The sequence below is a fragment of the Cajanus cajan genome, chromosome 7 (assembly GCF_000230855.2).
Source record: "Cajanus cajan strain Asha chromosome 7, NIPB_CcT2T_4, whole genome shotgun sequence".
In the NCBI taxonomy this organism is placed as follows: Eukaryota; Viridiplantae; Streptophyta; class Magnoliopsida; order Fabales; family Fabaceae; genus Cajanus; species Cajanus cajan.
In genome coordinates, this window is record NC_138523.1 from 55,728,297 (window position 1) to 55,755,743 (window position 27,447).

The window sequence follows — 27,447 nt, forward strand, 5'->3', positions numbered from 1 at the left end:
CGCTGGTCTCTGTTTTTGGATAACAAGATTAAAACTTGCTTAGATTTAATAAACAGAGACTATATAACTGAGTGGGGTCTTATTCCAACCGACGACAGAAGATGTAAAGGATAAAAGCTTTGGATCTTGATTAAGGGGAAGTAAGTTCGCATGAAAGTGATAATTTTACAAATACATAATCATCTATGAAAAGTTAAAAAGAAAATAATTAAGGTCATACGAAAATTCCCACCTTAGTCTTTTGATGGTAAACGTTAGTTTTACATTATTAACAAGTGTAAGCCATAATTCCCAAACGTACATGCAAAAGGCAAAAGCTATAACAAAGGCACAAAAAAAAAGTTTTCTTTTCTTAGTTACGAGGACATGCAACGCAAGAGACAAAGGTCTTATTCTTTTCTTCGTCCATGTACCAAACTCAAAATCTGTTCTTTACTTTTTCTCCCCTCTCTGGAACTTCACTACAAAACCGCATACACAAACGTAGTTCGTTTCTCAAACGCATCATCTCCCACATCGCTAAAACCAAAATGCGCAACAACGACCACATACCCGTTCACCACGTCACGGGTCCGAACCCCAAACCACAGCAACTGAAACGGCACCACACGGTACGGTATTACGTCCATCGGGTCCATGAAAGCCTCACAACCCGGGTCTCCAAAATAATCTGCGCCACCTTTTTGGGCCTCCTGGCCATCGTGGGCCTAATCACCTTCATCCTATGGCTGAGCCTCCGGCCCCACAGGCCCAGGTTCCATATCCACGAGTTCAACTTGCCAGGCCTGACCCAAGAATCTGGGTTCCAAAACGCGGTTATAACCTTCCACGTAAGCGCCCGAAACTCCAACCAAAACATCGGGGTTTACTATGAGTCCATGGGCGTGGCAGTTTATTACCGCGACCAGAAAATCGGGACGTCGCCGTTACTTTATCCGTTTTACCAACAGCCTAAGAACACGACGGAGGTGGACGGTGACCTTAGTGGAGCCACGTTGACCGTTAGTAGTCAGCGTTGGTCGGAGTTCGAGAGTGATAGGACTGACGGTAGCGTGGTGTTCCGCTTGGAATTGACGTCTGTGATCAGATTCAAGATATCCACGTGGGACAGCAAGCGCCACACGATGCACGCCAACTGTGATGTGGGCGTGGGACCCGATGGTTCCCTCTTGACTAATTTCAAGGACAAGAGATGCCCCGTTTATTTCTCTTGAGATTAATTATGCTATATACATATTTTCACTAATTTATTTTGTAATTCATTGATTAACTTTATTATGTTTCGTTTTCTCAGCCACTTTTCATCATCTCTTTTTTTTTTTTTTTTTTAATTCATTGCTGTTTTAGATTTGTGATTACTCTGTTATGTTGTGTAATATTCATAATTTTCTCACATCTATGTTGGGATTTATTAAGATGGTGAAAAAAGACGTGTGTTGTTAGAGTTCATTATATGGCATGTATGTATTTCAAAGCTTAAATAGTGTTTCATGAAAATTTGTCTCACTAAATAACGTACATTCCCAATACACAGGAATTTGATTTTGAATTTAGTTCCATGCTCGTGGCATGATATACCAAGAACATCTTGCACTTTACGTAAATAAATACCTCCTATTCATTTCAAATTATAACATGGAAATCAATAAAATAATGTTAGTTTATACGAACAACCGCATAATAATGCAGCCAAAATAACAGCATGATACCGGTAATTTTTACATCCAATTTCTATTTTTTACTTTAACATGAACCTTCAAGTTAAAGCTTTGAAGCATACATGCATAAATGTTTCAAATTTAAATGGTAAAATCCTAAAAGAGTTTACAAATTTAACTACATCGAGCAAATGGTCCATGTAACTATGTAAGACTGGAACTTCTTTTTCCCTTTATCTTTGGGGAGGGGAGGGATTCTATGTGTAAGACGGACACTTCGAAAGTAAAGTGAAGCATAGAAAAATAAAAAAAGAAAAGAATCTATGGATATTTGGCGCTATTCGACATCTAAAGTAAAAAAAAATAAAATTAATGAACTCTAACAATACACGTCTTTTTTCATCTGAGATATCTGTGTAATGCAAGTATGATATATAATTCGTATACGGAATTGAGCTTGGCCATTTTGCCATTTCCATTAATTTTTTTCAGCTAATAGCTGATTTCAACTAATTGTCCAATACTCGGTATGCTTACACAGTTACACTCTCCACAGCTGGCACAAAGGAAATAAAAAACCTCCATTAATAAAAAATGAAAAAAAAAAAACCTCTAAAATGGGTTAATAATGACTGAACATTCACTCTCTAATTACAACTTGCATTTTAGTTTTTAGATGTTCCTATGCAAAAATTACAACAAGCATGTAATATTTGCCACTATTTTTTCTATTGAATGACTGAAATAACTTATTTTATTCTCAAAATATCCTCTAAGAAATTTTTAATTATAATTTTGTTCGATTTAGTCATTTTTTTATCAATAATTATTTAACCTAAACCAATATTTCAATAATTATTTAAGGATTGTTTGGTTGAAAAGAGGTGAGAAGAGAATATTTAATTAAACATTCTATTTTGTTAAGAGAATGAGAGGAAAAAAATAGTCCCTTTTTTTTTTTGTAAATAATTTACTTTGCACACTTATAATTTTATTTTCCACAAGATAACAATATCTCCAATAAGCACACCCTCCAACACTTGCTCAGCTTCATAGTCTTACACAGGGAACAATAAAAGACATCACAAATCAAGCATCTTCATTTTTTATCCACAAGCAACATCAAGACTCTCACAGAACCCAGGGACAGATCAGAATCAATTACAGAAAATTGAATTAAAAATAATGCATCAAAAATCGGAAACAAACTGCAATTAAGTAAAAGAAAATAGAAAAACATGCGAGAGCAGTCGACAGAAATAGATCGGAGAAGGGAATTTAGACAATGGAAAAAAAAGTTGACTGCTTACATGAAGATCGTAAGTTTATTAACCCTAATGCCTCGTTTTCAAAATCACAAAAATCCTCAAAAACAAGTGCGGATATGATGAAATAAATAAAATTCAAAAAATTACAAATTAAAAAGTGATTTATACATGCAAAATCGTTCACAGTAGCATCAAACACCATCCATGAATACTACATAAAGAAAAGTTAAAAACAAGAAAATGGCTCATCAAACCCATAAGAGATAGAGGGAAACCTGGAAAATAAAAATCTTGAACTCCCGGAATTGAATCCAATGTGAGAGAGATAACAGAAAAAAAAAGGAAAAAAACCAAGAAGCGGGGCGAAGAGAAAAACCAGGAAGCGAGAAAGATACGAGAAAAAAATAAAAAGACGTGAACATCAGTTATAGTTGATTTTAAATAAATAAAAATTTAAAACTAATGTGAATTTTAAATAAACACATAAATACACATCAACAACACATCATTTACAATACCAAAGCCCCTCAATAATTTGAAAGTACCCTAGAAATTCTCTTTAATAAATTAATGATTCATTCTAAGTAGAGTTAACATTATTCTTGCATGCATTTTCTTGATGACACGTCATGAACATGGAAATATGCTTGCAGTGTTATACAAATAGAATTTCTGGAGTATACTGTGCAGTATCAATTAGTAGTAGGGTAGGTTAAAAGACTAGCTTCTCATGAGTCACACATTGAAATATAGGAAACAGCTTTGTTGATCTGCTTCATTGTTCTATTTTCTTTCACAATTCCAGAAAACAAAACATGAATTCATGCAGCTCTTCAGCACTGTTAATCCCAATTCTCTTATACCTCACATTCCTCAACCATACCAAAGCTGCTACAAACGTATCTTACCCGCCACCACCTTACTATATCTGTTCAAACAAGAGCACTTACTCACCCAATAACACCTATCATATCAACCTTCAAACTCTTTTCTCATGGCTTTCCTTCAACGCCACAACCACTGCCAAATTCTACAACACCACCATTGAAGAAGGCAACACTTCCTCCCACACAATCTATGGCCTCTTCATGAGCAGAATTAGAGATGGGAAACCAGACTGTAAGGAGTGCGTGATAAACAAAACCATGTTGATAACAAAACTGTGTCCATTGGTAAAAGGAGCCATTCTTTGGGCTGATAACTGCTTCATGCGTTACTCTAATAGTTATTTCTTCACCATTGTAGAAAAGAGTCCTAAATGTAGCTTCATGAATGAGCAGGACTATATGCGACAGGTAGGCAACTTCTACAGCATACTCTGGGATACTATGAACAATGTCAGAAATCGAACAGCTAATGCTCCTTTTATTGGCTCCATCAAGTATGGCTACAAGTCAGTGAACATCACAACTAACCAAACACTATATACAATGGAATGTGCATCCCTTACCTTTCATCGGAAAACTGTCGATGGTGTCTCAGTGATGCCATAGCCAAAATGGCAAAATTCCAGCCTCCTGTGGCAGAGGAAAAGCTGGAGGAAGAGTTATTTACCCCAGTTGTGGTGTTAGACTTGAATAATATCCCATTTCACCATCCACTCACTTGGGAGACATTGCCACAGCTACCTAATACACTGGCTCAACTCCACCATTCAGCACCATCAGGTTTGGAATAACCACTAACCAACCCTTTCACTGTTTTTGTCTTCAATTAAGCATCAATTATAAACATTCTTAGAGGAATCCATGTCAATGACACATAAGGGGTGTTGATGTTATGCAGGAAAATGAAAACATTCAGTATTAGTAATAGTTGTGATTCTGGCTTTTTGACCAAAGTGGGGTCGTTGACCAAGTTATTTACGTAAATGGGGTTGTTTTAAATTTATTTACGCCTTTGGGGCTGTTTATAACGGTGTCGCTATAGCCCATAACGACACCGGTGACACGTGACATTTTTTTCACTTCAGGGAAGCTATGAAAGCCATATAGATAAAGTCGCTATAGCCCATAGCGCCACTAAACGACTTAAATAAAGTCGCTATAGCCCATAGCGCCACCAAACGGCTTAAAAAAATAAATTCAAATGTAAAAAATAAATTAAGTTAATAATTTAAAAAAAAAAATTAGTGGCGCTATGGCTTATAGCGACACATAGCGCCACTTTTATAAATATTTAAATAGATAAAAAAGAAAAAAAATGTATAAAGTAAAGAAATTATAGAAATAATAAATTTATAAATATATATTTATATGAAATTGATAATATAAATTAAAATTTGGAAAAAGAAATTAAGTTAATAATTTATTGGAATTAAGTAAATTTTTGTAAAATAATTTACTAGAATGTTGAATATATAATAATTTTTAACAGATATATTTTATTTAAAAATTATATATAGTGCATAATAAAAAATGAAAAAAAAAATTTCTAGGGACAGAATGTATTTATATAAATGGAGATAATAACAAATACAAAAAAAATGAGTTACAAAATAATTTTTAGAAAAAAAATTAGTACAATAAATCTGGAAAAAAAAAACCCAATAACCCAAAAAAAACGAAAATTTTGAAAAAAAAAAAAAAAGAAGGCTAGTGTCGCTGTGGGCCATAACGACAAATGTGTCGCTATGGCCCACAGCGACACTAGCCTTCTTTTTTTTATAAAAAAATTCATTTTTTTTCCTACTTAAAGTCACTATGGGCTATAGCGACAAAAAGTCGTTATGGCCCATAGCGACCAGTCTTTTTTTTATTATTATTATTTTTTTATTTTTTTGTTTTTTTACATCAATTTTTTTTAAAATTTTTGTTTTTTTTTTTGTTATTGGGTCATTTTTTCTCCAGATTTATTCTACTAGTTTTTTTTTTAAAATTTATTTTGTAATTCATTTTTTTTGTGTTTTTCTACATTTTTTCCCTTCACTTATTTTTTGCCCAGTTTTTTTAAAATTTACATATAAAAAAATTATTAATACACTTAAATAATAAATTTTCTTTAAACTACACAATTAATTATTTTTAATTAAATTTATTAAAAAATTACTGAAACTATATTTTTAATTATATTAAACAAAATACTTAAAATATAAATTTAATTAAATTTGTTTATTTCTATACTTATTTAATTAAAAATATAAAAATTAAGTTTTTAAAATGAAATGTTAATATTTAAAAAATAAATAATTTTCCCCAGTTTTTTAAAAATTAACATATTTATAAAATAATTTTCGTTTTTATTTTTTTACTTATTTTTTCCACAATTTTTTTTAAAATTTAACATATTATAATATAATTTTATTTTAATTATTTCATTTATGTACTTTTAAATATAAATATAAAAACGTAAAATTAAAAATAACCCACTTTTATAAACAATTAAATACATATTTTTAAAATTACGTTTTTAAACAATTTATTTTTATTTTTATAAATATATAATAAATATAACTCAGTTTATTATTTTATAAATATATAATAATTTAAAATAAAAAAATATATATAAAGAAAAGAAATTAGAGAAAAAATAAGTTTATAAATACAAAATAATATTTAACTGCTAATATAAAATAAAGAAATTTTTAAACAAAATAAGTTAATAATTTAAAAAAAAAAAATTTAATTAGTGGCGCTGTGGGCTACAGGGACACTAAGAGTCGCTGTAGGCTACAGCGCCTATTTTAAATTATTTAAAGTACAAAAATATATATACAAAAACAATATAAATTACAGAAAAATAAACTTTATAATTACAAATTAATATTTAAGTGCTAAATATAAATTAAACAAATTTTCAAACAAAATAAGTTAATAACTAAAAAAAAAATTAATTAGTGGCGCTGTGGGCCACAGCGACTCTGTGTCGTTATAGGCCACAACACCACTTACATAAATAATTAAATCTATTTTTTAAAATTACGTTTTTAAATAAACATTTTTTATTTTTATAAATATATAATAAGTATACTCAGTTGATTATTTTAAGGTTACATTTAAATTATTTTAGTTTTTTTTATTTTTTTTCTTAAATGGTGTCGCTATGGGCTACACCATCTTTGTTGGCTCACAAACTGTGTTGGTCCAGCCCATAGCGACACTGTTGTGGCTCATTCCAGCCATCCCTACGCAAAAAAAAAAAGCCACGTGGCATGGGTGTCGCTATGAGCCATAGCGACACCGTTGTAAACAGTCCCAAAGGCGTAAATAAATTCAAAACAGTCCCATTTACGTAAATAACTTGATCAACGACCCCACTTTGGTCACAAAAAGCCTGTGATTCTCCTGGTTGTTATATCGGTGGTGCTGATATTCCTGATGAGTTGCAGCAATTTTATAAGCAGTAGACGGAGGAAGAATCATGAGACTATTCTCAAACAAAGCTGTCATGTGTTAATTTAACAATAAGAGTGCTATGCATTGATTAAAACAGCCGCAGTATTTTTGTTTCCCAAGTTGCTTAATACATTCAAAGTTGTTTGGTGCAGTTGGGAATGAAGTTGCTATTTTGGAATCCTTGTGGTTTGATTTAGGTGAAATTGAATCTGCAACAAACAAGTTTGCTAAAGAAAACATGATTGGAAAAGGTATTTGGAGAAGTTTATAAGGTGACATCAGTACCATAAGACAGAAGAGGGTATTGCACTTAATCTTGTACTTTTATTATAGATTTGATTTTAGTTAACATCTGATTCATTTTGTCCTACAGGTTGTACTCTCCAATGGGCAAGAGATAGCTGTGAAGGTTCTTGTTATAGCTCAACTTCAACAAAGAAATTTGGTGAAATTACAAGGATTTTGTTTGGATGGACAAGAAAAGATACTCGTATATGAATATGTACACGAGTCTTCAATACTTTCTATTTGGTTAGTACTTTAATAATTACATTCAGTTTTAATTAAGTTAAATAAATAAATAAATATATATATATATATATATATATATATATATATATATATTCTTGCAAGATGAATGAATAAATAGGGTATTCCTAACTCGTTTTACCCTGCAGATTCTGAAAAGAGAAGACAATTAAATTGGTTTATCCGACACAATATTATTAAAGGAAATGCTAAGGGAATTTTTTATCTTCATGAAGATTCCCACCTTAAAATTATACATCATGATGTCAAACCTAGTAATGTTTTGTTAGATAGAAACATGAATCTAAAAATCTCAGATTTTGGAATAATGAGAATTGTTGCTGCAGACAATATGGAAGAAAATACATATAAAATTGTTGGGCCTTTGTAAAATAATTTTTCCTAAATTTCTACTTGCAATTTTTCAATTACCCTCTGGATAGTTTGCTGCTACGTAATTATTGATCAATTTGAACAGATCTTAATTATCTGCATTATACCTTTTTTTTTCTCTCCCCTATTTGTTTAAATTTTACCATTAATAAAAGTTGTATATACAGTGAATACATGTCTCTTGAGTATGTAATGCATGGTTAGTTTTTTTTTTTTTTTTTTGTAAAATCTGATGTGTATAGTTTATTAGTTTTGGAATCATGGTGCTAGAGATATTCGGTGGAAAAAGAAAAGCTTCTCCTTCTGTATTCGATGGTGTTGATGACATACGGAAATATCTGAGTATTCTAATTCATTGTCGAAATTTGTCTCGTATACATTGAAGATATTATGAGTGTGAGATTAGATGCCTTTATATTGGTTTGTTGTGTGAACAGGAAGACCCCGGTAATAGACTTATATTAAGAAAAATTAAAGTCTTACGTCCAAGACAATTAAAAAATATATAAGTAAAAAATAATCCTCACCTAATAAATCGATTTTGTAAGATTGAGTTAAGCTTAAATTTACTATTTTAAGATGATATCAGATCTATGCTACCCTCAAAAATTTAAGAATTCCGGCACTATTATTGATATTAAATAAACTCTCTCTCCCTCTATCTTTTCCCTTTGTACCTTAAGCTCATTCAACTATTGTTCCAAAAAAAAAGAAAAATACTGTAACCAAAAGCCCTTAGATTTCTTTAGGTACTGTAGCAACTCGCTAAGGACACATACTGATTTGATGAATTGTGGAGCTTATCTTTCTAAATGTGGATAAATGTTAGACAAATTTCCTCTTTTCTTTTTCCCTATCCACATGAGCAAATTAAATTAGGATCCTTACTTCTCAATCATTACACTAAAAAAATGTAGCGTTCACATTAACAGTCATCGATCATTCTAACTGATGTGCAAAATTGATACCCGAATTTTCAAAACTGACGACATACATAAATCTAAAGTTCTGTTCATATATTTACAATTACAAATTACTGTCAAGAAGATTAATATCTCGAAGAAAATAAACACGGATATGTTGAAACGTTTTCTTAGGCAATTACCTAATTATAAAAATGGGCTCAGTTATTTATAGTTTTATACTAGGTTCACAATGAGAAGCAGAGGCATCTACTTGAAAGAAATTATATAGGAGAAAGCGACGTTGAGCAAAGAAGTTGAATTTAGGTTTTTAAAATGTGAATTTGAAACGCAATAACAAGGGAATGACAAAAGAAACTTAGTGTTATTGTTGAACCATCAACCATCGTCATAGCACAAGGTCACCGATTTTGTGAGACCACCTTCATTTGGTTTTCAATTTAGAGGATTAAGACTATTTTACTCCATAGTTTTTCAGAATATAATTTGTCTTTGTATAAATATTTGTTTCATAATAAAATTTTGGACAAATTGCTATATGAACTCCATGAGATATTTTTAAATAACACATGTTTTCTTTAATTTTTAAATGAACGATAATCTTTCTTATTTATTTATTTCAATTAAAATCTTTCATATAAAATGATACTTTGCATAATATTAATTAAATAAATAATTTAAAATATATTAATAATTTGTTATGTTTGGCCGTCTAAAAGAAAATTTTCTCATTTAGAATTTTTAAATATTTTAAAAGTTAAAATTAACTAAAATACATATATTTTGTTTAACAAATTAGGATGAAGTGTTGAATCGCAACTACATTCTCAAGTTGAAGATTGAATCCTATCTTTGTAATATAATATATTTAAAGTTTTGTTAATGTTAAACTAACTTTTAAATATATAATAAATATTTATTTTGAGTGATAACTGGATCACTTTGTTCTGGTGAAGGTGCAGTAACCAAGAATCCTTGAAGTCTTTGTACATGTTTTATATTGAATGTGATGTTTTCGGGTTTAAATTATAGCTTGGTGGAACACTTGTGAGTATTTTCGAAGTGGGAATCTCAACAAGAGCAGAATGTCCCCACAATGGCAGTATGTGAACATTGTGGGTTATTTCATATTTGACTTATTGTGATCCCCCTCCTTCGCTCCTTGAGATACATATCCCTTTTCTCTTTTTACAGATATAGAGGGTTAGTTGAAATGAGTGTCGCAATATCATTTAATAAGGATTTATGATATAAAATGATGGGTGGAAACGAGAAAGTATAAAGGAAAAATTAAATAAAATTTGAGGTTGACACTTGAGAACGAATAAAGTGAAGTGAATCACATTTTTAAATATTTATTATACTCCGAATAACATCACTAGGCAATTCTAAGTTCAATAAGATTAAAAAAGGTAGCAGATAGATTGATATGCTATGCTACCCCGTATTTTCATTGATGTCACGTTACCTCTATTCCTAAGCATGGGTTCCTTCCATTTTTTCATACTAACTAATCCCAATTATCTATTTCCGTCTCCCATCCAAATAAATCATTACCATCAAGCTCCCCAACATGCACAAGCAACATATCACTTCTGCTCCCGACGGCAAAAGACGCCATCATTGTCTACCTTTTGCGATCCTCAAATCGTTGTTTCTTCTCCAAGTTGGAGGAAAGTCCTAAAATTTTCTATTGTGAAAGATCATGATTATGTGGCCTGGACTAATGGTAACATGTTAATTTAAACCAAACACCGTTAGAACTATCTGTTTGTAAATTGGAAAGTGATCTTACCGCCAAGAGTAAGTCATCAATAAAAATGGACTCACTCAGCAGCTAGCCCTTAATTAGTCACTTGATTTTCCATTTCCTCATGAATAGTGGACAACATGACCATCAAGGATTTGAACAAGATGAGTGACGGCATCAATGGTATTTGTCATATAATAATTATGGACGGAACATACAGTAAGTTAAACTTATGATAAACGTCGTATATATGGAAACAAATCCATCATCACGATTTGGAGATCCCAATATTTCAATTATATAAATCCTCAAGTAGATGCACAGTTTAGAATAGGAATAATAATAACTAATAAGGACATTCTGAACATTGGCATTGACACGGCATCGTTTTTAATTAAATATTTCATAAATGAAAAGGGATTAAACTAACTAGCTAGCAGATTCGTTGTACACATATTTTCAGTATATTGTGAAACAATGGTAGGGTCAGAAAGCATGGTCGGCAAAATGAACATGATTATGACAAAAGAAAGGAGGAGCATATGAATGAAGTTTTGGGTCCACCCAAGGAGATGAATCGACAGACCTCATCACCTCCTTAGTTAACGTCACGACAAACCTCAACGCCACCCGTGGGAAATGAAATGAATATATTTGCATGTTGAAGTTGAAGCTGAACGAAACTATGCATTGTTTTTTGGAAAATGGGGACGAATAAAATTCAAGCATATGCAAATAATGTACCCGATTCAGTCCTCCACTATTAAAGGAGCATGATCCAGAAACCACTAGTTTGCCCAATTGTAATGTCTAAATGTATTATGTACGTAGCTTCTTTGATAATTTGAATGTGCTAGGCACCAATATTGGCTAACAAAATCCAAAACAGAAATAATCCTTTGACTATATTCATCAACCTAAGTGATTTATTCTCTCGTTAGCCTTTTGTACACTCTATAAGTCACTCTCAACTGAAGTATGCAATTCTTTTCATCCATTGCACCATAATTTGAACTTAAGATTATATATCCTAACTTCTTACTATTAAGCTAAACCTAGTAATTCCAACTGCATTAATTTAACTTGAGGATATGAAGATTTAAATCACTAAGAATTATTATTATTATTATTATTATATATTTCTTTTTACAAAAAAAGAGAAACTATTTTTTTTTCTTGGTGACTTAGTAGGGAAACTAAATTTTACATGACGAACAAAAATCTTATGAAGACATTTGTAAACCATTATCAATATTTATTCGTTTTTAATGTGTTGTTATTAATATATAGAGTTACGGTCAGTTTTGAAAAATTATAAGTTAATCAATAAAAATAATTGTTTATATAAATATTTTTACTGTCACTAAATTCATCATATTTAGTGATTCATGATTATATAACACATGTAACACTTTTTCACATTGTTACTCGGTGCATACATATTATTTCCTCTTTTTTGAAACATTTCTTTAGAAACATGGGTATTATTTACTCTAATATATACTCTTTTCAGAATATAAGAAAAAAAATGGATAATAAATTTAAACATACATAAATTTTAACTAATTTCATCATATCTAATGTTAACATCTTCAAATACAAATATCTTTGATTTAATCGAGATTTTATTTTCAAGATTTTTTTTATATAAAATTAGGTTTCCATTAATTAAGGGTATTATACAAATATTTTAATTGAGATTAAAAATTAAATAATTTTAGCTTTTTTTTTTGTTTATATAAGTCTGGAAGAAATAGAGTAATAAAAAAAATAGAGCATATTATTCCTAATAAAAATCATGTTAAGTTTGATTAAGACATTTAAAGTAGTTTTATTTTCTCAAAAAAAAATTAAATTTATCATACAAGCCAATGAGGGGATAATTAAATGGTAATATAAAAATATTTTATATGGCAATGCATTTAAATTAAATTAATAAAATTAGATATTCAATATATGAAGTTAGAAAGGAATTTATGAACAATTATTTGTTTTCATTGAGGGTCTGTCCCGATGAGGAAATGAGAGAAAACAAAAGTAAAAAAGTAAGAAAAAACAGTTGATTTTCTTTAATTTACTCCCTAAATTTATCCAACAAAATTATGTGTAAATTATCAATAATTGTAACTGAAGTTTTATATCTCATTCATGAAATTAATTAAGAAAAATTTATTAATGTACAGTGTTCGTTATTGAATGGTCAATTTTTTTACCACCCAAGATAAATATTATAAGTGAATTAATGTTTTGTAATCTTTCTTAAAATATTTTAAAGATTTCCCTGTTCCTAAAATTCGATATTGCTTGACATTACATATATTTTTGTTATTACACACTATTAAATGTGATGTTAGCAGCCGGGTTTAAAAACTGTTAGCTCCGTTGAGTGTTCTTTTCTGTGGGAATATCTTAAACAAAATCAACCAAGATTGTGTCCATAATTGCAGTGCGAGAAGAGAGTGGGTTGTTCCCTTTTATATTGGCAATAATATTGGTCATGTGGGTTTTAGAAGGTGGAGTCGAATATATAATGAGTAGACATGACAACATGTAGTATAGAAAAAGAAAAAGGTTGAGTTGTGCGGTGTGCCAAGATCATAGTAACTAAAAGATAAGTAGCATGATAATTATATTATAATAATCACCATTCAATAGAATTATAAAGAAAGATGAATCTGCTAGACCGTATAATCGGCTAGCCAAACATGGGTTCTTTTCATTTATTCCTTCTGCTCCCAACTTTCTTTTCTCTCTTTCTTCACTGCACTCCTTCTCCTGTCATTCAAGCAGCTATCAATAAAGGGAACTCTGCTTACTATAACTGCACAAGGAACACCACTTCTGCAGCCTATGGCGCTTACCGTTCTAACGTCGAAACACTCCTAGATTGGCTCTCCTCCAACGGCACCAACAATGCCAGATTCTACAACACCACTGTTTCTAGCCAAGACACTGCAGACACTGTCTATGGTAGCTTCCTTTGCACAAAATACATCAAACCAGAACTCTGCCAACAATGCGTGACACAAGCTTCCAAGCTCATATCATCGCTGTGCACCATGGCTAAAGAAGCTATAATATGGTACCAAGTATGCTACGTGCGCTACTCTGACCGTGGCTTCTTCTCCACTGTCGAGGAGAGTCCTAAACTTTCCTTTATGAACGATCGTGATTATGTGGGGCAGGTAGGGCGCTTCAACAATATTGTGTGGGATATGATGAACGATTTGAGAAGTGAGGCAGCAAGTGCTTCTAATAGATTGGCTGACAAGTCTGCGAACATCACAGACAAAGAAAAGGTGTATGGTTACGCTTGGTGTCTCCCATACCTGTCCAATGAGAACTGCAGCTGGTGTCTTAGTGATGCCATAGCAGAAACTGGTTGTTGCAGAGGAAAATCTGGAGGAACAATATTATATCCCAGTTGTGGTGTTAGATTTGAATTATACCCATTCCATAGAGCACATGATGGGGGTGGTTGGGTGTCTCCGCCACCGCTGCCCAACAGTCCTTCCCCTTTTGCTTCACCAGGTTAGGTAGCTTTCATTATCTATCGTTTTGTATTCTCTTATAAAAAGTTATCCTTGGAAACCATGTGCTGATGCATATCCAAGACACAAGTATATAAATGTAAACATCTCCGGCGATGACCAAAAGTAAATTCAAGTCCAAATAGATGGTGATGTGTGTGTGAACCGTAGCTGTCCAACACTGACGAGTGTCTATAGATCATTACTATTAATTATCTTGATTTTGTTGCTATATCACAGACAATGAGAGATAGGACGCACAAGTGATTTTGGCAAACCAGTAGGGTCAGATCATGAGATTATATGCTTTTGACAACCATAACATATTCATTCAAAATAGTTTATGTCCGCCATTCATTGTGCATGTTATATTTTCAGCCAAGCTGTTGGTTTTGAGAGACAAGTGCAACAACAAAAACAAAAACAGAGCACAGCAGAGAGAAGAAACAAAGTATGAAGATAAATATATTAACTCTGGAGTGAAAATAATGGGAATTCAATTCTACTATTCTGACTGCCAATACATTTATAATACCTTGCAGAAAAAAAGAAACTAACTAAAGTAATGTGGTCACTTTCTCCTAAAGTCTAGGGTCACTAGGACTAAGTGGTTACTTTCTCCTAAAGTCTAGGACTAATTCAAAACAATAAGAAAAGCAAATAAAACTAAAATAAAACTAAATAAAATTGCTACGTGTGCAAGACAAAATCAAATATCTAACACTCCTCCTTGATTTTGGATGTGTAAACCCCAATCTTCTTTCTTAAGAACTCAAACTTGCTGATTGAAAGTGGCTTGGTGAATAAATCTACAGCTTGGTCTTCTGTCTTGCAATAAACAAGGTCAACAACTCCATCTCTTTGCACTTCCCTTAAGAAAAATAGCTTAATGTTGAAGTGCTTAGTCTTCCCATGAAAGACCGGATTATGAGAAATAGCTATTGCAGCTTGGTTGTCAACAAAAACCTCCGTGCTTACCTTCTGCTCCATGTTAAGATCAATTAAAATTTTCCTCAATCACAAGACTTGGTTAACAGCAGCTGTAGCAGCAACAAATTCTGCTTCTGCTGTAGATTGAGCAACAGTTGCTTGTTTCTTTGAGCTCCAAGAGAACACACCTAATCCAAAGCTAAAACAATATCCAGAAGTACTTCTCATATCATCAATTGAGCCACCCCAATCACTATCTGAGAAACCTGTTAACTTGAATTCTTCAGTCCACTTGTACTTGATGCCAAAATTGCAAGTGCCTTTGACATATCTAATCACCCTCTTTGCAGCCTTGAGGTGCATTTCACTTGGACAATGCATAAATCGGGATAAAATGCTTACAACATTTAAAATGTCAGGACGGGTTGCTGTAAGGTACATCAGACACCCAATCATGCTTCTGAAATATGCTTGATCTATTTTCTCAGTTCCATCTTCCTTGCTCAGCTTCTTCTTTTGATTCATTGGAGTGCTCATTTCTTTGCATTCATCAAGTTTGAACTTCTTCAAAATCTCCTTGGCATATTTATTTTGACAAATAAAGACTTCATGTTCTCCTTGTTTGATCTCCATGCCAAGAAAAAATGTCATTAAGCCAAGGTCTGTCATTTCAAATACCTCCATCATTTCTTTCTTAAGCTTCTCTACAAGTCTTGTGTCGCTTCCTGTTACAAGAAGGTCATCGACATAGAGTGAGATGATAAGAATATTAGTTGTATTATGCTTAACATACAATGTTGATTCAGCTAAGCTTTTGACAAATCCCAAGTTCAGCAAATGATCATCAATTCTACTATACCAGGATCGTGGGGCTTGTTTTAGCCCATAAAGAGCCTTTTTGAGTAAGTAAACCTTGTCTTCTTCTCCTTCCTTCACAAAGCCTTGGGGTTGTTCAACATAGATTTCTTCTTGTAAGAAACCATTTAAAAAGGCTGATTTAACATCAAGTTGATAAACCTTCCAATTCTTTTGCGCAGCTATAGCAAGTAACAACCTTATGGTTTCCAATCGAGCAACTGGTGCAAATGTATCTGAGTAATCCACACCAAAAATCTGTGCATAACCTTTCACCACGAGTCTTGCCTTGTGTTTGTTGATAGAACCGTCAGCATTTAGCTTAGTTCTATATACCCACTTGACCCCCAATTACTTTTCTGCCTTGAGGTTTTTCCACAAGAATCCAAGTTTGGTTTTTCTCGATCATTGATAACTCCTCTTTCATTGCAGCTACCTAATTTGGATTTTTCTTTACTTCTTCATAATCTGTAGGTTCACATACAGAAATGTTGCATCTTTCATAAATTTCAGAGAGTAATCTGGTACCTCGTGTTAGAACATCATCCACCAATTCATTTTGCCAGTTTTCATCTTCATTCTGTGTGGTTGAGAATGGAGTCTTGAGCTTCACATTTGGAGAGGTCATATCTGTCTTCCCTTTATCATCCCAATTCCATTCTTCATCTTCCACAAAGTGAACATCCCTGCTGATAACTATCTTCCCTGTTTGTGGATGAAATATTTTATAGGCTTTGCTGACAGTGCTGTAGCCTATGAAGATACCTGGTGAAGCTCTCTTGTCTAGCTTATCTCTCTTGCTCTGTGGAACATGAGTAAAGCACAAACAACCAAATATTTTGAGAAATTTAAGAGATGGTTTGTAACCATACCAGACTCTCAAATGGTGTTTGATCATTTAGTGCTTTGGTGGGAAGTCTATTCTGAAGAAAAACAACTGTACTTGTTGCCTCTGCCCAATATTCCTTTGGCAAGTTCTTCTCATGCAACATTCATCTCGTCATTTCCAAGATATATCGATTTCTCTTCTCGTTGACCCCATTTTGTTGTGGGGTATAAGGAGCAGTCAGCTGATGTTCAATGCAGGAATTCGCACAAAATTGATTGAATTTTTCAGATGTGTACTCAGTGCCATTGTCTGACCTCAGAATCTTAACTTTGGAACCAGTTTCATTCTCAATCTTGGCTTTGAACTTCCAGAAAATTTCAGCCACCTCTGATTTATTCTTGAAGAAAAAAATCCAACACATTCTGGTAAAGTCATCAATAAAGAGAATATAATAAAGGTTACCTTTCAAAGAAGGTGTTCTTTGAGGTCCAACAACATCTGTGTGAATTAATTGCAGCTTCTTTGAAGCTCTCCATGTTGTACTTGAGAAAGGCTTTCTATTTTGCTTGCCAATTGACAAGCTTTGCAATTTGAAATTCGATCCTGAAGCTCAGGAACATCATGTGCCAATCCTTTTTCACTCAACTGTAACAACCCCCGGTGATGATAATGTCCAAGCCTTTTGTGCCAGATTTCTGTGATATTTTCCTTAAGTGAGAAGGCAGCTTGCTCCTCCTCCAATGGATTTAGAGCAAAGCTTTTGCCTTTCATTTTTACCTTGAACATATCTTGTCCAGTTGCATCTTGAATCAAACAGTATTTATCTTCAAAAATAACCTTAAATCCTCTTTCAATCAGTTGACCAACACTCAACAAGTTTTGGTCAAGTTGAGGAACAAGAAGAACATCAGGAATGAATTTTGTGCCTACACAACTTGTGATTGCAACTGTCCCCTTTCCTTTGACTGTGATATAATCACCATTTCCTATTCTGACTTTAGTGATATTGGTTGGCCTCAAATCTTTAAAGAGTGCCTCGTCAAAGGTCATGTGGTTGGTACACCCACTATTAATTAGCCAACTTTCATTTGATTCACTACTCAGGAAACAAGTAGCCCAAACAGTCGGTTTCCTCCTGCTGATCAGCAATTTGAGCTCCTTCATCATGACAATTTTTGTTTTTGCAAATTATAGCTTCATGCCCCATCTGGTTGCATTTGCTGCATTTTGCTTCAGGTCGTCTCCAGCATTTGAAAGGTGGATGACCTTTTCTGCCACAGTGTTGACAAGGTGGATAGTTTTTCTTACCTCCTTTGCCTTTCATTTGGTTGCTTGTTGGACTTTGATTGCTTGATGCTTGATTCTTCTTGAAATGTTTCTTTTTGCTCTGTTCAACTTCGTGATGCTTGGCCAAGCACCTTCTACAACATGATTTTGTCTCGTCAATCTTCGCTGCTCTTGGGCTTGCAAGGCATGTAACACTTCAGCCAAAGTGATTTTAGACAAATCTTTTGTGTTCTCCAACGAAGCTATAGATGCTTTGTACCTCTCCGACACCGTCACTAGAATTTTCTCAACAATTCTGGAATCTGCAAAATCACTGCCCAGCAACCTCACCTTGTTGGCAATACCTAACAATTTGTCATAGTATTCCTTGATTGTCTCGAATTCTTTCATCCTTTGCAACTCAAATTCCCGCATTAAATTAAGTACCTGCATGCTTCGAATTCTTTCATCTCTAGCATACTCCTCCTTCAAATAATCCCATATTGATTTTGTCGTTTTGAGAGCCATGACTCTTGTAAAGATTGTTTGAGAAACACCCGCAAAAAGGCATGACTTTGCTTTTTCCTTTCGTATTTTTCTCTCCTCGTAGCTTCTGATCTGGGCAACGGTGGGATTATCCGGCAGCGGAAGAACTTCGTAATCCTCTTCTATAGCTTCCCAAAGATCCAAAGCCTCTAGGTAAGCCTCCATTTTGACAGCCCAAAGATCATAATTTTCTCAGTTGAAGATCGGAGGTGCAATTTGAGAGAAATTTGATTCGGCTTCCATTTTCACAAGTCAGCACGAAAAATGGTTCGCAGGTCTATAAGAATAGGGCTCACAGGTCCGTAAGAATGGGGCTCTAGATACCAGTTGTTGGTTTTGAGAGACAAGTGCAGCAACAAAAACAAAAACAGAGCACAACAAGAGAGAGAAGAAACAAAGTATGAAGATGAATATATTAACTCTGGAGTGAAAATAATGGGAATTCAATTCTACTATTCTGACTGCCAATACATTTATAATACCTTGCAGAAAAAAAAAACTAACTAAAGTAACGTGGTTACTTTCTCCTAAAGTCTAGGGTCACTAGGACTAAGTGATTACTTTCTCCTAAAGTCTAGGACTAATTCAAAACAATAAGAAAAGTAAATAAAACTAAAATAAAACTAAATAAAACTGCTACGTGTGCAAGACAAAATCAAATATCTAACACAAGCTCTATTTGTCCCCTTAATCATTCAAGAGAATAGTTCAAAAGATATATAAAAACTCCCACCAGTTAATTAAGAGAAATATTTTGTTTATATAGCCGCGTGATTGTTTGTTGTTTAATACTTCTTGCTGCAAAGTAGAAATGACGCAAGGTATTGATATCATGCAGGTAAAAGAAAGCAGAAGACATTAACAGTAGTTGTTATCGTTGTTCCGATTGTTGTTTCACTGGTGCTTTTAGCTTTGGGCTGCTGCTGTTTTCTACATAGAAAAGAAGCAAAGAATCATCATGATATTCTCAAAGAAAGCTGTAATGTGGAGAAAAAAATACGCCTGTTTTATTCACGACCTCAAGAACCACTTTATTTAGCCAGCTAACTTAGAGAATTCAAATTTGTTTGCAGCAGTTGGGAATGACAGCACCACTTTGGAGTCATTGCGATTTGAGTTGGCCAAAATTGAAGCTGCAACAAATAGATTTGCTAAAGAAAATATGATAGGCAAAGGCGGATTTGGAGAGGTCTATAGGGTAAATTTATAAGCTAGTTCCATATTAAAAGAAAATATCAGTTGTCTACTCATTTACCAAATTAACTATTTCTATATGTTTTTCAGGGTATTCTTTCGGATGGACAAGAAATAGCTGTGAAGAGGCTTACAGGAAGCTCCCGGCAAGGTGCGGTAGAGTTTAAAAATGAGGTTCAAGTTATAGCTAAGCTTCAACACAGAAATCTAGTGAGGTTACTGGGATTTTGCTTAGAAGATGACGAAAAAATGCTCATTTACGAATACGTGCCAAACAAGAGCTTAGATTACTTTTTATTGGGTATGGTACATTTTAACTATTAGACCTCGACAGATATATATGTCTTATAAAATGAACGACTTTTATAATCTATTCTTATTTGAACCGAATAAATGACCATTCAAAGTAATTTGATTTATTTTCTAGACACCAATAAGCGAAGACAACTATCTTGGTGTGACCGTATGAAGATCATATCAGGAATTGCTAGAGGAATTTTATATCTACACGAGGATTCTTGTCTCAAAATAATACATCGTGATTTAAAACCTAGCAATGTTTTATTAGACAGTAATATGAATCCAAAAATCTCAGATTTTGGCATGGCCAGAATTGTTGATGCAGATTGTTGGTCAAAAGTTGCGGTGCCAACTTTCCAACTTTCGATGGCTCAAATTTTCAGCCAAACTCGGTGCAGCTTTCTTTGAATACAACATATTGTGTTCACACACATTTTTCTTCATTTGTTGCTTGATTCTCGGTGCATTCTTTGCCTATAAAAGGCACTCATTGCTCACCACAAGACACACCGAAGTTGAGAGAAAAAGGAGAGTTTTTTTTTTACTCATCTTAATATCTTTCTAGTTCCATTTGAGAGAGTGTTTTTAGTCAGAAAATTTGAGAGATCATTTTTGTTTTAAGTCTTCATATTATTGGGGATTTATTAACTTTCTGTTCTCATCATATTAGAGAACTTTCTTGTACTCTCCTTTTTACATAGTGAAATAATTTTGCTCTCGTTCTTCCGTGGTTTTTCTCCAAATTTGGAGTTTTCCACGTAAATATTGTGTGTCAATATTTTTGTCTCTCTACTTCCTTCTCATTATCTCCAATTGACGCGATCCAGCGCTTCCGTATCACGCTGATTTCATAACAAGTGGTATCAGAGCTGCTTGTTCAATTGGAGATTCAAGATGTCTACAGTCACCAAATTTGACATTGAGAAGTTTGACGGCAAAATTAGCTTTTCTATTTGGAAAGTCCAAATGAGAGCCGTTCTTATCCAGAACGGATTAAGGAAAGCTTTATATGGAAAGTCAGAAAAACTGGATTCCATGACAGATGAGCAATGGGACGAGTTGGATGAAAAGGCGCTTTCAGCAATCCAATTATGTTTGTCTAAGGAGGTTCTCCGTGAAGTAGCCAACGAAACCACCGCTGCTGCTTTGTGGTTAAAGTTGGAATCTCTATATATGACTAAAAGTCTCGCAAACAAACTTCGTCTCAAAGAACGACTATACACACTCCGTATGATCGAAGGTACTCCTATTCAATCTCATCTTGATGAATTTAACTCTATTATTATGGATCTGGAAAATATCGATATTAAAATCGATGATGAAGATAAAGCTGTTTTGTTGGTTGTCTCTTTACCTTCTACCTATAAACACTTTAAAGAAATTATGTTGTATAGCAACAATGATACCTTATCCTTTGAAGATGTTAAATCTAATTTATTGTCTAAGGAAAAGTTTGATCTTGATATTCATTCTGAGGACAAGGGTGAGGGATTAAGTGTCAGAGGTAGAACTCAAGAAAAAGGGAGTACCAGTAACAAGAAGAGCAGATCCAAATCTAGAGGGCGTAAATCCAACAAAACCTGTCACTATTGCAAGAAATATGGGCATGATATCTCTAATTGTTTTATCTTGAAAAAGAAACAAGAAAAACAAGAGAAAAATAAACAACCTGCTGAAGCTGCTAATATTGAAACTGATTCCGATGGTGATGTTATGTTCTCTGTCTCTTCTGATAAGAGGAGCAAAGATGAGTGGATTCTTGATTCTGGATGTACTTTTCACATGTGCCTTATAAGGACTTATTTACCACTCTTGAACCTGTTGATAGTGGTATTGTCTTAATGGGTAATGATACCCAATGCAAGATTGCAGGAATTGGTACCATTCAGATCAAGACTCATGATGGCATTGTTAGGACTCTTTCCAAAGTTCGCTTTATTCCTGACTTAAAGCGGAATCTAATTTCTCTTGGCACCCTCGAATCACTTGGGTGCAAGTATTCAGCTGAAGGTGGAGTACTAAAAGTATCTAAAGGTGCCCTTACCTTATTAAAAGCTAACCGTGTTGGTAGTTTGTATATCTTGTAAGGATCTGTAGTGACAGGATCAGCAGCTGTTTCATCTTCTATGCATGATAAAGATGTCACCAAATTATGGCACATGCGCCTAGGCCATATGAGTGAAAAAGGCATGCACCTTCTGAGCAAGCAAGGTCTTCTTGGTAATCAAGGTATCGGTAAGTTGGAGTTTTGTGAACATTGTGTCTTTGGGAAGCAGAAAAGAGTTAGCTTCTCCACTGCAACTCACCGTACAAAAGGTATCCTTGATTACATTCATTCTGATCTTTGGGGACCTTCTAAAGTTCCTTCTTATGGAGGACGTCGCTATATGATGACCATTATTGATGATTTTTCTCGAAAAGTCTGGGTTTATTTTCTAAGGCATAAAAATGAGACCTTCCCCACTTTCAAGAAGTGGAAAACTCTTGTTGAAACTCAGACAGGAAAGAAAGTCAAAAAGCTCAGAACAGATAATGGTTTGGAGTTCTATGAAGGTGACTTTAATGAGTTCTGCGCAAATCATGGTATTGCTAGACACAAAACCATTCCAGGCAAACCCCAGCAGAATGGTGTTGCAGAACGTTTGAACAGAACTATCCTTGAGAGAGCTCGTTGTATGCTCTCAAATGCTGGGTTGTGGCATCAACGTGAGTTGTGGGTTGAGGCAGCATCCACAGCTTGCTACTTGATCAACCGATCACCACACTCCTCACTTAACTTCAAAATTCCAGAAGAAATTTGGTCAGGTAATCCTGTTGATTATTCTAATTTAAGAATTTTTGGATGTCCTGCATATGCACATGTCAATGATGGAAAATTAGCTCCAAGAGCTATTAAGTGCATATTTCTTGGTTATGCATCTGAATCCAAAGGATATCGTTTATGGTGTTCAGACCCTAAGTCACGAAAAATAATTCTTAGTAGAGATGTGACTTTTAATGAGGATGCATTATTATCTTCTGGGAAACAATCTTCTGTCTCTTCTTCTAGTACTAATAATCTACAGGGTACTAGCGAGAAGGTGGAGTTGGAATTGAAGTCTGCAGCTCCTAATGTTGATGTTTCATCTTCCTCTACCACTGAGTCTAGCACTGATGATCATATTGATGATCACACTACTCATCCTATTCAACAACAGGATGATTATAATATTGCTCGAGATAGGCCAAGAAGACAAATCAAAAGGCCAGCTAGATACACTGGTGATGATAATTTGACTGCTTATGCATTGTCTATTGCACAAGAAGTAAATGATGATATTGAACCTGCCAGCTATACTGAAGCTGTTTCTTGTGCTGATTCGTCTAAGTGGCTAGTGGCTATGAATGAAGAAATTGAAAGTCTTCATAAGAACAACACTTGGAGTTTGACAAAGCTCCCTGAAGGCAAACGACCTCTAAGGTGCAAATGGATCTATAAAAAGAAAGATGGTATTCCTGGTGTTGAAGATCCTAGATGCAAGGCACGATTAGTTGTCAAAGGCTTTTATCAAAAGGAAGGCATTGACTTTAATGAGATCTTCTCACCTGTTGTACGTCATACCTCCATTCGTGTTTTGCTTGCTTTTGTTGCTCTGTTTGATTTGGAATTGGAGCAACTTGATGTAAAGACAGCTTTTCTACATGGAAAGCTGGAAGAAGAAATTTATATGCATCAGCCTGAGGGATTTGTTGTTCCTGGTAAGGAGCATCTTGTTTGTCGATTGAAGAAATCTTTATATGGACTCAAGCAAGCTCCTAGACAATGGTACAAAAGGTTTGATTCCTTTATGCTTCGGCAAGGTTATTCCAGGAGTCAATATGATGACTGTATATATTTCCAACAATTTTCTGATGGAACTTTCATATACTTGTTACTTTATGTTGATGATATGTTGATTGCATCACGTGATAAGTCTTTGATCAGGAAATTGAAAGCTCAACTCAACAATGAGTTTGAGATGAAGGAATTAGGTGCAGCTAAGAAAATTCTTGGCATGGAGATTCACAGGGATCGTCAAGCTGGTAAATTGATCTTATCTCAACAAAAATATATTGAGAGATTGCTTGACAGATTTAATATGAGCAACAGCAAACCTGTTTCCACTCCACTTGCTGCACATTTCAAGTTATCATCAGACCTTTGTCCAGAAACAAAAGAAGAGATGGAGCGTATGTCACACGTTCCATATGCTAGTGCAGTTGGCAGTTTAATGTATGCTATGGTGTGCACTAGACCTGATATAGCATATGCTGTCAGCGTGGTGAGCAGATACATGCATAATCCTGGAAAGGATCACTGGAGTGCTGTCAAATGGATTTTTCGGTATCTTAAAAGTACTACAGATATTTGCTTGGTATTTGATAGATGCAAAGCTACAACCAATGATGTTGCAGGTTTTGTTGATTCAGATTATGGTGGTGATCTTGATAGAAGAAGATCTCTTTCTGGTTACATCTTTACTCTCTGCAATTCTGCTATTAGTTGGAAAGCATCACTTCAATCTATTGCTGCATTGTCAACAACTGAAGCAGAATATATTTCTGCAACAGAGGGTGTGAAAGAGGCTCTTTGGATTCGAGGTTTGGTCAATGAACTTGGTCTCACACAAAATGTTCTTATTGTGTTTTGTGATAGCCAAAGTGCTATTCATTTGACCAAGAATAGTCGTTATCATGACAAGACCAAACACATAGATGTAAAACATCACTTTATCCGAGATATTGTTACTGTTGGTGAAGTTGTAGTAAAAAAGATTCATACTTCTGATAATCCAGCAGATATGCTTACTAAGCCACTTCCAAATGCTAAGTTTCAACATTGTTTGAACTTAGTTGGTCTTTACAGCACTTGAATATCCTTTGGGACTTTATCTGACGATGAGCAACTTATCAAATTTGAGCCAAGGTGGAGATTGTTGGTCAAAAGTTGCGGTGCCAACTTTCCAACTTTCGATGGCTCAAATTTTCAGCCAAACTCGGTGCAGCTTTCTTTGAATACAACATATTGTGTTCACACACATTTTTCTTCATTTGTTGCTTGATTCTCGGTGCATTCTTTGCCTATAAAAGGCACTCATTGCTCACCACAAGACACACCGAAGTTGAGAGAAAAAGGAGAGTTTTTTTTTTACTCATCTTAATATCTTTCTAGTTCCATTTGAGAGAGTATTTTTAGTCAGAAAATTTGAGAGATCATTTTTGTTTTAAGTCTTCATATTATTGGGGATTTATTAACTTTCTGTTCTCATCATATTAGAGAACTTTCTTGTACTCTCCTTTTTACATAGTGAAATAATTTTGCTCTCGTTCTTCCGTGGTTTTTCTCCAAATTTGGAGTTTTCCACGTAAATATTGTGTGTCAATATTTTTGTCTCTCTACTTCCTTCTCATTATCTCCAATTGACGCGATCCAGCGCTTCCGTATCACGCTGATTTCATAACACAGATCAAATTGAAGAAAGTACAAGTAGAATTGTAGGGACCTAGTAAGTTTTTCATTCCTATACTGCATTCACTTTCTTATTTGCCCTGTTTTACCTATCAATCATTGTCATTAACGATCATTAAACAAATTGTCTTGTATTTTTGACGTAGCGGTTATATGTCTCCGGAATATGCAATGTTTGGACAATTTTCTGTGAAATCTGATGTGTTTAGTTTTGGAGTCATGATTCTAGAGATAATTAATGGGAAGAGGAAAGGATGTTCTTCTCAACCAGAGAGTGTTGATGATATCCGAAGACACGTGAGTACATAATTTATTCTATTTCTTTTCTATTAATGAAATATATATATATATATATATATATATATATATATATATATATATATATATATATGTATGTATGTGTATTAAGTTGAGAGTATGATTTGAGTGGTTGACAAATTGAGATATTGTAGGCATGGACGAAATGGACAGAGCAAACACCACTGGAACTATTAGATCCTAACATAGGAGGACCTTATTCCCGAGAAGAAGTCATCAAATGCATCCACATTGGATTGTTGTGCGTTCAGGAAGATCCAAATGATAGACCTACAATGGCAACTGTTGTGTTTTACCTCAACAGCCCTTCAGTCAACTTGCCTCACCCTCATGAACCAGGATACTTTAAGGGTAATACGACCAACAAAAAATTAGATAATATCAGCGATTCCATCAATGAAATTACTCTCACTAAATTCTTTCCTCGTTAATACAATGGTGACAGCCTTTGTTCTGTGGTATATAGAAACCATAGACACTAAATTGTAACATATCCACGTGCAAATGTACATCTTTGAAGACAAAAGCAATAGGCAAATTCAGAAAATTGGGACAATAACGTTTCAGAAATCCACATAAAACTCAGAATTCCTTAAGTAGATATTAAGTGTTACATTTTATCAAATAATATTATGTACTGTAAGTAAGTACGGTAGAATTAAATTCTTACATATTTGTACACTAATTTATATAAAATCAGGTTGTTTTGCAAGTCACGTGCTCTATACGTGTTTCCATTTAATAATTCTTTTCAAAGATATATTTATATTTTAAAAGCAATCGGGACATTGTAAAAGCATCTGAGTCTGAGACTTTATAAAAGCAATGGAGACTCAATTTATACTTTATAGAAGCAATTCAGACATTCTAAAAGCATTTTTTTCTTTCATAAATAAAATATGAGTTAATTATCTATACACAGTAAATTTAAAGTTTTTTACATTAATAACCAATTATATCTTTTAAATTATTTTATTTTATTTTTATTTTATTAAATGAGCAATTGACATAATACTATTAAAAAATATAATTAATTATCGATATAAAAAAATTTTACACTGAAAATATATAGGTGATTAACTCATAAAATATATTTATATTTTAAAAGCAATCGGAACATTGTAAAAGCAACTGAGACTTCGTAAAAGCAATTGAGACTTTATAACATAAACATATTTTTTATATTCATAACTTTATACGTATGTCTTATCTAATCATGCTATCATGCTATGTTAAATGTTAAAACTAAACATATTAACATAATAAAAACAATTATTTTTTTTAACAAAATATAATAATGACAATTAAAATATATAAATTACATATTTATTAGTTAT

General features: G+C 33.6%; 2 protein-coding genes and 2 pseudogenes across 6 annotated transcripts; all 4 read left to right on the plus strand.

The window, feature by feature from the left end:
- Window positions 1–406: 406 nt before the first annotated feature.
- On the plus strand, window positions 407–1,293 carry LOC109795217 (NDR1/HIN1-like protein 26). The gene has a single exon (XM_020354656.3). The coding sequence runs from the start codon at window positions 408–410 to the stop codon at window positions 1,212–1,214; it is 807 nt and encodes a 268-aa protein (XP_020210245.2). The 5' UTR covers window position 407; the 3' UTR covers window positions 1,215–1,293.
- A 2,003-nt stretch (window positions 1,294–3,296) lies between these two features.
- Window positions 3,297–4,604, plus strand: LOC145949249 (antimicrobial ginkbilobin-2-like protein; annotated as a pseudogene).
- Window positions 4,605–6,967: 2,363 nt separating this feature from the next.
- On the plus strand, window positions 6,968–10,682 carry LOC109812998 (cysteine-rich receptor-like protein kinase 10; annotated as a pseudogene).
- A 2,598-nt stretch (window positions 10,683–13,280) lies between these two features.
- LOC109807104 (cysteine-rich receptor-like protein kinase 15) lies at window positions 13,281–26,816 on the plus strand. Of its 5 annotated transcripts, XM_083060165.1 has the most exons (8): window positions 13,281–14,385; window positions 19,649–19,789; window positions 19,887–20,008; window positions 20,095–20,305; window positions 20,432–20,632; window positions 25,790–25,829; window positions 25,939–26,089; window positions 26,245–26,816. In XM_083060165.1, exons 1-8 carry the CDS (start codon window positions 13,560–13,562, stop codon window positions 26,539–26,541), a joined length of 1,989 nt encoding a protein of 662 aa, XP_082916291.1. In that variant the 5' UTR covers window positions 13,281–13,559; the 3' UTR covers window positions 26,542–26,816. The 5 variants fall into 5 exon arrangements, with proteins under 5 accessions (XP_082916291.1, XP_082916289.1, XP_082916290.1 ...); XM_083060163.1 differs by lacking the exons at window positions 20,432–20,632; window positions 25,790–25,829 and having other exon boundaries at window positions 19,884–19,999; window positions 26,022–26,089; XM_083060164.1 differs by lacking the exons at window positions 20,432–20,632; window positions 25,790–25,829 and having other exon boundaries at window positions 13,282–14,385; window positions 19,887–19,999; window positions 26,022–26,089.
- The last annotated feature ends 631 nt before the right edge of the window (window positions 26,817–27,447 follow it).